General features: G+C 37.2%; 1 protein-coding gene across 1 annotated transcript in view; it reads right to left on the reverse strand.

Moving 5' to 3' along the window:
• AKAP12 (A-kinase anchoring protein 12) overlaps positions 1 to 9,125 on the reverse strand; it is an 11,248-nt gene extending 2,123 nt beyond the window's left edge. Inside the window, exon 1 of the mRNA XM_015821801.2 lies at positions 9,066 to 9,125. Within this exon, the coding sequence (XP_015677287.2) occupies positions 9,066 to 9,125 (60 nt within the window). The remainder of the gene's footprint in view (positions 1 to 9,065) is intronic.
• Positions 9,126 to 10,811: the final 1,686 nt, after the last annotated feature.

Genomic DNA, 10,811 nt, shown 5'->3' on the forward strand with positions numbered 1-10,811 from the left:
TATCTGTCCATTTTTATGTAAAATCTATATTGAGAAATGAAGTACAAGAAGGAAAAAGGAGATAAAAGGTAAGTCAGTCAATATATAATATTTTAATTACTTTGTTTAGTAGAAAGAGAATTTTTTTCAGAATATATCTTTTACAGTGTGGAAATCATAAAATGTATCTCCTCCTCCTCCTCCTCCTCCTCCTCCTCCTCCTCCTCCTGCTCCTTCTTCTTGTCTTGCAGTTTTGCATTTTAACCATGTCTTGAATAAAAAAAAATAGATGGTAAAAAAAACTCATTACTTTCACCACCAGCCAGAAAAAGCATGTACTACAGGATCCAATCTGGGTCAGTCACCGAACCAGAGATTTATTTAGGTTTCTGAGCTTATGGACTATGCTGAAGCCCATCCTCAGGGAATTTCTCTCTAGGAGAGTGTGTGCTTTGGGTTTTTTTGTGTGTATGTGTTACTTATATGGTGCCTTGTTTTGTGTGTGTGTGTTGCCCTCCCTCCTTCTCCCGGGGATGCAAGTGGGGCAGCGCGGGAGAGGAAGGTGCAAAAGAACACAGACAGTGCAAGACCAGGACACCCTTCATCACTTCTAGGGAATGAGGCATGAGGTGAGACCAGGAGGTGCTGGAAGGCCATGCCTCCTGAGGGGGCTGACTAAAGCGCCCCAGTTCCTACTCCTCAGCCTTAGCGGCAGGAGGGGGACAGAGCTTCTTTTGACAGACAAAAGGTAGGAAAGAGTTTATTACTGTGGAGGCGCCAGCTACGGAGTGCCCTGCCTCAGAAGAGCTGAGTAGCCACCATTGCTGCCGCTGCCATGCCCACCCCACCAAACTTCACCCCCTCCCCCCACAGAGGGCAGGGTGGCAAAGGGAGGCAGATGCCTGCGCACTCCCCAGCAGGTGCTCAGGGCTCCCCCAGAAAGTTTGCGCGCCAAGATATGAAGCAGAACACCCTCCAGAACAGGGGTTCCCTAACCTGTGGGCCATGGCCCACTACTGAGCCGCAGCCACTTGGCCACCATGCCGCATGAAGGGATGGCCAGTGCACACACATGTGCACTCACCCTCCCCCCATACTTTTTTTATGCCTGCCTCCCTTTCTGGGTTGCCAAATCAATCCAGAAAGAGTGACACCCTCGCCAAACTGGCAGCCTCTTCCAGATGCGCGCTATGGGACGGAGACTATGGTACCTTGGAGGGATCCTCCAGCTCCCCAGCCTTGGCCACTACCTCTATTGGCATCTGCTCTCCCGGGCTCCCTGGCTGAGAATCTCCTTCTGCAGTGGTGTCATCCACGGTTCCGTAGAGCTGGCCTCTCCCACATCTGTTTCCGACAACCGTTTCTCCGACACCTCAGGAGGGGGGGGCGTGATGCTTTTCAACCAAGAAAGAGAAATAGGTGATAGCAATAATAGAGCTGTCCAGGCAGCTGCACTCTTCGGCTGCTCGGGAAAGCAGTCAGGCTGCAAACTGTAAACATTTCCAACATTTTAATTAATGAATAAATTGAATACATGTTTTGGGAAGTAATTATATATATCCTTGTTATCATTTGATCTGTAAGGTTTTGAGTATATTTTTGGAAGATAAAGCTGTAGTTCTAAATTATATCTAATGATACCAATAGGACCTGATTTACTCATCTACAATAACGTGGAATATGTGGATAATATGTCTAGTGATTCCCCTAAGATAAAATTGAATAGCTTAATTTTTAGACAGAATAATCTCTTAACCTTAAACCTAAGGATAAATTTACACACCATTATAAATTCTACCGTGTAATTTGTGAGATTCTCTTATAAAGTCAACAGAAAGAGAGGAGAAATTGACAAAGAAAGGTCTCAAACTTTCACTTATATCAGGATAAATACTTTTTTTCTTAATACAGAATGGGTTCTTTATGTTATTTCCAAGATCAGATTAAGTTAAAGTTGTTTACAAAACCAAGTATGGAACATGGGATTGTGTGTTCCAATACTGAATTAATTTAACCTTTTTTCTCATGGCAGTCTACTTAATTCAACAATAAATATTGCTATACCAAGGAATAAGCAGAAAAATTTGAGCCAAGTAAAAAAGGCTTTCCACATTAGGTAGAAGGATCACACCCACAACATGACTTTAAAGATGTTTTCCCACTTAAATTCTTTCAGGCAAGTTACAAGAAGTTACTCTGCTAGAGTGGAATAGGTCAAGGGTGATGACTTGCCTTACCAAAAATGTATATATTTAAACTGAGGAAAAAAGATGCTTCACAATTGTGAAATAATTGGCTACGCATACCATAGTTGGGACAAGATATAAATAAAGCTTTCTTGCAGGTATCACCTCTAATAAACCCATTTAGGCTTTTTCAAGTGCTTCCAGCCAGCAGGGCAGAGAATTGAGGATGCTAGTCATTCAGTCAAATAAATTAGTGGAGAAAAGTTGGATACTAAGATAGATATATTGTGCCTGCTTCCTAGGGCTGAGAGTGACTGGCCCAAGGTCACCCAGCTGGACTTGTGCTAAGATGGGGACTAAAATGCCTGGTTTCTAGCCTGGTGCTTTAACCACATCAAGCTGGCATTCGAGTAAGCGATAAGATTTAATAAAAGCATTTAGTTGCTGTAAGAAGGGCGATGTTTTCTTTAAGTGAATCTTCTAGTGATTTCTGGCAACAAGTAGCTTGCATTTTCTTTTTCTTTTTAGTGTCTTTTTTTCCTTCCCACTCTAGTCTACAGGCTTGAAACCTTATATTTGCTTCCATTGGGAATATCGATGCCGTTTCCATGCAATTCCTTCAACTTTCTAATAAATACGTTTACATTAATCCTTTCCTTTCTAACATACATATTCCCACCAGGAATACCCGAAAGTCTTCAATTTGGTATTTGACATAGCTTGATTTGTCAATAGAAATTTCAGCAAATATCAAACAAGTTAAATACTTGTGAAGTGTAGAAATAAAAATCTTCATCAGGGTCCAGTCCAAGCTGGGAATCAACAAAATGGAGACTGCTTTAGAAAGACGGTTGGAGTTTATTGAAGAGCAAAGCCAGACAGAGCGTGGTTCTGGGAAAGCTGACCACATGTTGCTGGGAGTGGTAGGTTTTTATACTTTCTGGGCTCTTGAGGTTATTTCCTGTTCCTGTTTGAGGCTTTGTATTTCCTGTGTCATGTACTTTGACCTGAGTCTGAGTGTGCCCTTTTGGGATTGGTGGGTTAATCCTATTATGTCCCCAAAGGTCATGTCTTTTAGAGTTTGGGTGGGGTATGTAGATTTTAGAGGTCTTTGTTTTCCTAATCTCATAGCTTCTAGCTTCCTGGCCCCAACCTTCCTGAATGGATTATTACATCTGCATTTCTAAAAGCTGGTTTCTGCTGAGTTTTCTGGCTGGGGGGAAGGAGAAGTTTCTGCCTTTTAAAGATCTGCTTCATTATTCTTTTGGAGAAATATATTCTGCCTTTTTAATATTTCCCAAAATATTTATTTCTCTGGATTATTCCCACAGAAGGAAACAAACTCAGAAGTTCAGGGAGGGCTGCATGGCAGATGGATTTATTTAAAAAATCAATTTTTTTTCAATTCAAAATTTTATTAGTTTATCAGAATAAAAAGTATAAGGGAAAATAAAAATAATGGGAAATTAGAGGAGGAAAAAGGGAAAAAGAGGATGGGATAGAAGCGGGAAAAGAAAAAAGATTTGACTGTTTAGCACAGTAGATTATTATAACCTGAACTTTTTACTTGTACACAGTAGTATACTAGCCATTTCTATAATAACAAACCTATCTAATCAGCAAAACCAAAATCAAACTTCCATTTTTTCCATCACAAGCACAAAATCCAGAAAGTTTCCAAATGAAAACAAAATTAGTTATGTTCTTTTCTCCGAATAAAACAATCAATTTAACCATCTCTGCTTTTTTCCTTGCTGTTGCTATTTGCGCTTATTAATCTTTATAGACTATCATCAAATATATATTAACTATATATTCACTATATTCTTTCACATTCTTTAAAATTAAAGAGAAAAAACTATTTTCACATCTATAATGTAAACTTTTCTTTATAAACTTTTCTTTAAAAATATTTCTAAAATCAACAAATTCTAGTGCATTTTCAACTTTCTCTTAACAAACATACTTTAAAGTTCATTTGGAATAATATTTTACAAGATTTAGCAATTACTCAAGCATTATATATGAAGGGGGGGGGAAAGCCCCAGTTTCAAAACCACTTTACAGTCACAAAACTACATGAGAGCTTTCTTTCAGTTACATGCATCAGATCAATAAAAATCCAACTAACTCCAATTAGCTCATGAAATGTAAGTCATTCCCTCCAGTTTATCCTCATCAAATAGAGTCAGATGAATTTCTGACTTTCAACACTCTGCTCCTATTTTGTGCTCCTCAGTCTCTGTCACTCAAGATGGCTGCTTCATTCTGAGTACGGGTAGTCTTGACTTATGATCAGTCACTTAGTAACCAAAGACACAACTAATCCCAAAAAAGATAGTTAGGACCTAGATTCAACTCATATTTATGACATTTGCAATGTCCCGGTGAACACCCTTGGCAAACTTCAGACAAGCAAATGCAATGGGGAAGCCAGATTCACTTAATAACTGTGTTACTAACTTAACAATTGCAGTGATTCACTTAACAACTGTGACAGGAAAGGTCGAAAAATGGGGCAAAATTCACTTGTCTCACTTGGCATCAGAAATTTTGGGCTCAATTGTGATCGTAAGTCGAGATCTACCTGTATTGGGTTCTTGGCAACCAGCCCACATTTATGGCTGTTTGCAGTATCCCATGGTCATATCACCACAATTTGCGACATTTCCGCCCCCAGAAACCAGCATTTACTTTCAGCCCCAAAAAAAAAATATGGCAAAAAACATCTATTGCAGAAAATGAGTTTGCTTAACAACCATAACAATTTAAACACCACCACAAAAAAGTGTCATAAAATTGGATCTGTCACGTGATGATCTCTTAATGCATGATTTGCGAGCGTAATTCCAGATTCAGTTACAGTAGTAAGGTGACGATCGCCAGTAATGGAAAAGCTGATCCTCTACTTGGATAGACAGGTGGTATTTAAGAGGAACCGTCCCATAAAATTCAATATTTATAGTACTCAAAAACTGATAGTGTCTAGTGGTTTTAATCTTTATAATCCGATCTGAAGACAATTGTATTAATTAGTTGTATCTTTCAAGAGGAAACAGCCCTATTAAAACAATAAGGAGAGTGTTCTCCCACAAATATAATGAATTTGTAAGGAGTGGGAATCCAAAATACCTAACTGATTGCATGGGAGGAACTAACAGCCTTTTGACTTTTAAAGATGGGCTTTGTTATGTTCCAAACCCCACTGTCAGTGATGACATCAACTGATCTTCAAATGATGCACTTGTATTCCATGGCAGTTGAAAAACAGTTGAGACAAGTCACCTGGGGTCTAGAGATGCAGAGAATGCAAGACCTAGTTGAAAAGATTCAGACAAACAGTAGAGAAATGGGATCTAAAGATGGCAGAAGATATAGGATCTGTTTTCTGTGCTGTCCTTGTACTAGGGGTTTGATAATGTAAAAGAAGATTAAGATGTTTTAAAATGTTTTATGTTCATTCCTGAATATTTCTATGTGAGTTGAGTTTCAGTGGAAAAGTTTGATAGCAACGGTTTCCAAATAGGATTCAAACTGCACTTTGGGGATATATTTTAATTCAGGAATCAAATAAAATAATTAGTAAAAATGAATTAGGAGGCCTGATACAATGATTATTATATTTATATCCCACCTTTAATTTATCCAACTCAAGGCAGTACACATAATGTTCTTGCCTCCTATTTTCCCCAGAACAATTGTCCTGTGAGATGGATTGTACTAAAAGACTGAGTAGCCCAAAGTCAACTTTTCTAGAACTCATGTTCCCCAAACTGACTCTTTATTAATTAATACAAAAATATTTTTAATCACTACCAATAATGAAGAAAATATTTATGTGGAATTTTGTCAAATGCATCACTCTTATCATTGGGGGAAAATAATACTGCATTTTCCTTTTTACTAATTCTAGTGGGGGAATAATAACACCGGCTCCACAATTACCATAATTTGGGGGCAACATTGTGGATATGCTTGGAAAAAAGGAAACTCTGCAAACTCTTACAAATCCACGGCTGCTCCCAACATACCTCTTTTATATTCGTTTTTTCCCCCACTAGCACCACTAGTGGAGCATCAATTCTAAAAAGACAATCCATAAATGTTACCCAATAATGGGCCTTCTTGTCTGCCAAAAGAATTGTACTTATGGCCAATTTCTGGCAAGGATATAATTGTTCTTTAATACTAATAAAAAAACTCTTCCTTTTTAAAATCACAAAAACATCACTTTTAAACATGTTTATCAAAGTCATCTTTTATATTTAAAGTGGTTTCATTTTTCACAGATAGTTAAGATAAAACCTGCTTCATATCTGAAGATTAATATAAGCACTGCCAATCTAGCACAATATGAAGTATCAGTTTAATTTGAAAAGATCAAAAGCCTTTTATTCTGAGAGTTTCTATGGCTTCAGGATGACCAAATGTAGCTTAATGGCAGGTACTTTTTTAATTCCTTAGGTCAAACTATACAGTAAGAAAGAAATTCGACCATGTTTTCCATGGTAAAATATCCAATTGCATCTTAATTAAACAATGACATCCCATGCTGAACGCGTTACATCATCTGAACAAACAGGCTTGCTAATCAGACTGTGCAGAGCAATAATACATTGCCCATTAACTTTTCTTTTCTTTCATTTATTTTAAGGACAATGGCACACTACCAGCCCACAAATCTTTTTGAACAGGAGTCTCTGGTAGTTATTGAAATTTGTAGTTCCTTTTTGAAGTTCTCCCATAAAGGCAGTTTTCCTGAAACATCTGTTTTCTCAGAGCAGTGGCTGCAAATGGAAAAAGATTTTGATTTATCCTGTTGCACAACTCCAAAATAAACTATCAAATAAATGGATAAAATAAATAACAAAGTGTGCAGTGCTTTAGATTTGATTGGGAAGAGGTGTTGTGAAGCACATGAGAGCACAAATATAGAACCTGTGATTCATTAAAGAAGACACAGAATCCTAGAGAAAGACATGTCTAGTTTAATAATGGAGCATATATTTTAGACTGTCTATAGGTAGTCCTTGACTTATGATCAGTCGCTTAGTGATCATTCAAAGTTACAACAAACCCTCTCAAAGTTAATTACAACCCAGTTTATTTACATACTGTACTGTATATATATTATGTTTCATCGACAAGAATAAAATGCAAAAACAGAGAAAACAGGAAAACATACATCCAACAGTTAAAAAAAAAAGTACAAAAAAGAGGTAAAAAAATGACCCAAACAGCAAATAAGTCTAACATTAAGCATACAAAAAAAAAATCCACCCTAGCTGAATGCTGGAAATAAAATATAATTTAAAAAAACCCAATAAATTCTCCTCCCCTTACATAACGGCTCTACAACTAATAAGCTTTCTCATTCTTATTTAATGAGAAAAATATGTAATATATGTTTATATATAAATATTTCAGATGGGATTTTTATTTAATAATCAAATATAATGTATATATATTAAAGACGTAAAAAAAACAGTCACAGGTTTTTTCCCTGAATATTATACTAATCTTCAAATCCCTCTGTTATCTATCTGTTATTGTATTTAACTCATATAAAGTACACAAGTGGCTTCCAATCTCTTGTCTAGTCTTTTGTATCAAATCAAAGCAGTTGGTTTTGCCATCTCTGCTACGGTACTACAGTCAGTTTTAAAATCCATTCTTCCACAGTCAGCATCTCTTTTCCTTGCAGTGGTCACCATGTAAAGAAATAACATCTCAAATTGTTTTTGGATTGGTTTATTCATAATACCTAAAAGAAAAACTTCAGGTTTCATTAATATTTGTATCTTAAATATTTTCTGCATTGTCATTATTATATTTATCCAGAATGTTTTCACATATTTGCAAGACCACCACATAAGGTAAAATGTACCTGGATTTTGATTACATTTCCAACACTTGTTAGAAGTCCCTGTATACATTTTCGCTAACCTGTCTGGAGTCAAATACCAACAGTGCCTCATTTTCTAAAAAATTATTTTAAGCTATAATTCAAAATAAATTTTAATCCATAAGTCCATAAATTCTCCCATTTATCTAGCATTGTTATATCCAAAATTTTTCACCTATTTTACCCTACAGTCTTTGACATGTTCACCTTCCAGATTCAACTAACATTTTGTACACTTTAGCAATCAAGTAGTCGTCTCCAGAACATAAATTGAGATCCAATTCAGATTTAACTCCTGTGATAACAAAACTATTTTATCAAGTTTAAATCTTTCAAAACTTCTATAATAGTTAAACCAATCATCAAATCCTTCACTTACTAAGTGTTCTCTTGTCTTTATCTTGAATTTCTTTTTTTCAAATGTTAGTAAGTCCCAGTATGTCATCCATTTACATCCTACCGTTCTATGTATGTTCTATAACCAAAGTGGCACTTTTTCAGCCAATCTTCTTTTATATTTCCACCATACATGCCCAATCGATTGCCTAATGATTCTTAAAACCAATGTTAACTTTTACTTTGTAAAAGTAAAAATAGGCATGCTACCCAAATCTCAAATCTAACGATCTTGAGATATTTAGAGTTATTCCATCTTTTAACTATACCAAACAACAAGCATCATAATATAATCTAAGATCTGGCAAACCCAGACCTCCTCTCTCTTTAGAATCCTGTAAGAGCTTGTATTTGATTCTTGGTTTTTTATTTTGCCAAATGAATTTAGATATATCTTTCTGCCACTGTTTAAAAGAAGAATCTTTAATCAATATTGGTATACTCTAGGGTAATATATTTATTTTAGTTACTGAAATTCTTACCATTAATGGCAATTAGAGTTTTGCCATCTGCTTAAATCCGACTTTATTTCATTTTTACATAGGTTTTTAATATAACTTAGAATTTTTGTCTGTAAGGATCACTCCCAAATATTTTACCTTTTTCACAACTTTAAAACCAATTTTAATTTCCAATTTCTTGCGATCTTCCACATTCATATTGTTAAGTCAATATTGTTCTCTTTATTTTTAAGCCTGGCATTTCTCCAAATAGTTTAATCTTCTTCAATATTCTTTAACAGGTCTTGCACAATCAATACCAAATCATCAGCAAAAGCACAAAGTTTATAGTTGTGCACTTTAATTTGTAATCCTTTTGCTCTTTTGTTAAATATTCCTATTTAACAGTTTCAACACCAAAATAATAAAGGGATAAAAGACACCCGTCCTGTTCCTTTCTGGATTTCACATGATTTTGTTAAGTCCCCATTCACCATAATCCGAGCTGTCTGGAATGTATAAATGGATTTCAAACTCTATATAAAGCCCAATCCAAAATCCATCCTTTCCATTACTTTAAACATGAAGCCCCAGTTCAAATTATCAAAGTTTTCTCCTGCATCTAGAAAAATTAATGTGACCTGTTTGTCTCTACATTGTTGTAAATGTTCGGTTATATCCAAGATTGCTCTTACATTGTTTTTTAATTGTCTTTTGGGTAAAAAAAACCCCACATCACATGTAATCCGGTCTTCATATATGTAATCCTGTAAAACCTTTTAAAGTCTTTCAGCTAAGATAGATGTGAAAAGTTTGTAATCATTATTAAGAAGAGAAATTGGCCTGTAATTCTTCACAGAGGTTAAGTCCAGTCCTTCATTAAAAAGATGTAACGACCCGACTTAAAGTTGCAGCTGTTGCATTGCCCTAGCGATTCTTCACTCTTATGACTGACAAGGACATTGCACAGCCCCCTCACTATCTCTTCCACACATCTCACTGGTTCCCCACAGGTCTTTGGCATGTTCCCAACCTGGCCACTCAGCTACTCAAGGGAGCCTAAAGCCGGGTAGCAGAAGCTACTGATGCACAGGGGGCTATAACAGTCCAGCCAATGCTAAGGGACACGATGCGATGTGAGGCTCAGCTTTCTTAAGAGAAGATGCCTCATGGTAACCTCGTGCTATTCTCCAAGCAGGTGCTATTCTCCAAGCAGGTACTATTCTCCAAGCAGGTACTATTCTCGTAAGTCTGTAGGGGCTCTGTTTTTAAGGAGGTTTCATTTGTGGAGCTTTCTTTAAAAAACGGACCTCACCCCCCCTCCACCAGAGGCTCACAAGAATAGTAACCTGCTTGCAGAATGGCATGAGGTGGCCATAAGTCTGTAAAAAAGTTGAGCCTCGCATCGTATCGGCCAGGTGCCTCTGCAAAACCCAGAAAGATAAATAGGGTGCTGCTGGGCCCTGGAGCTGGCTGAGGAACAGGCCGAATCCTGCAAGTCCCTGAGGTGGCTGGATGGGAAGCAGGCCGAGGCCTACAAACTATAACAGCCCCCTCACACCAGCAGCTTCTGCTGCCCGACTTTAGGCTCCCTTGGGAGAAGGCAGAGGCCTGCAGGGACCCTGAGAGGCAAGGAGCAGAGCACAGGGTGTCTCAGGAGGTGGCAGAGATCTTGGGGGGCTTTAAATAGTTCTCCAGACCTCCTTGCCTAGACTATTAAGACACCATCTGGAGTAGGTTGTCATGAATAATGATGTGATTTGATGATCACCTTTTTTAAAAATATAAAATAAAAACTATTCCCCAACTAGAGTTCTAAGATAGGAGTGTCAAACTCGCAACGTCACGTGACGTGTTGTGACATATTGCAACTTTTCCCCCATTGCCGGAGCTGGGGTGGGCGCA

The sequence above is a fragment of the Protobothrops mucrosquamatus genome, unplaced genomic scaffold (assembly GCF_001527695.2).
Source record: "Protobothrops mucrosquamatus isolate PMUCROS unplaced genomic scaffold, P.Mucros_1.0 scaffold_168, whole genome shotgun sequence".
Classification (NCBI taxonomy): Eukaryota; Metazoa; Chordata; class Lepidosauria; order Squamata; family Viperidae; genus Protobothrops; species Protobothrops mucrosquamatus.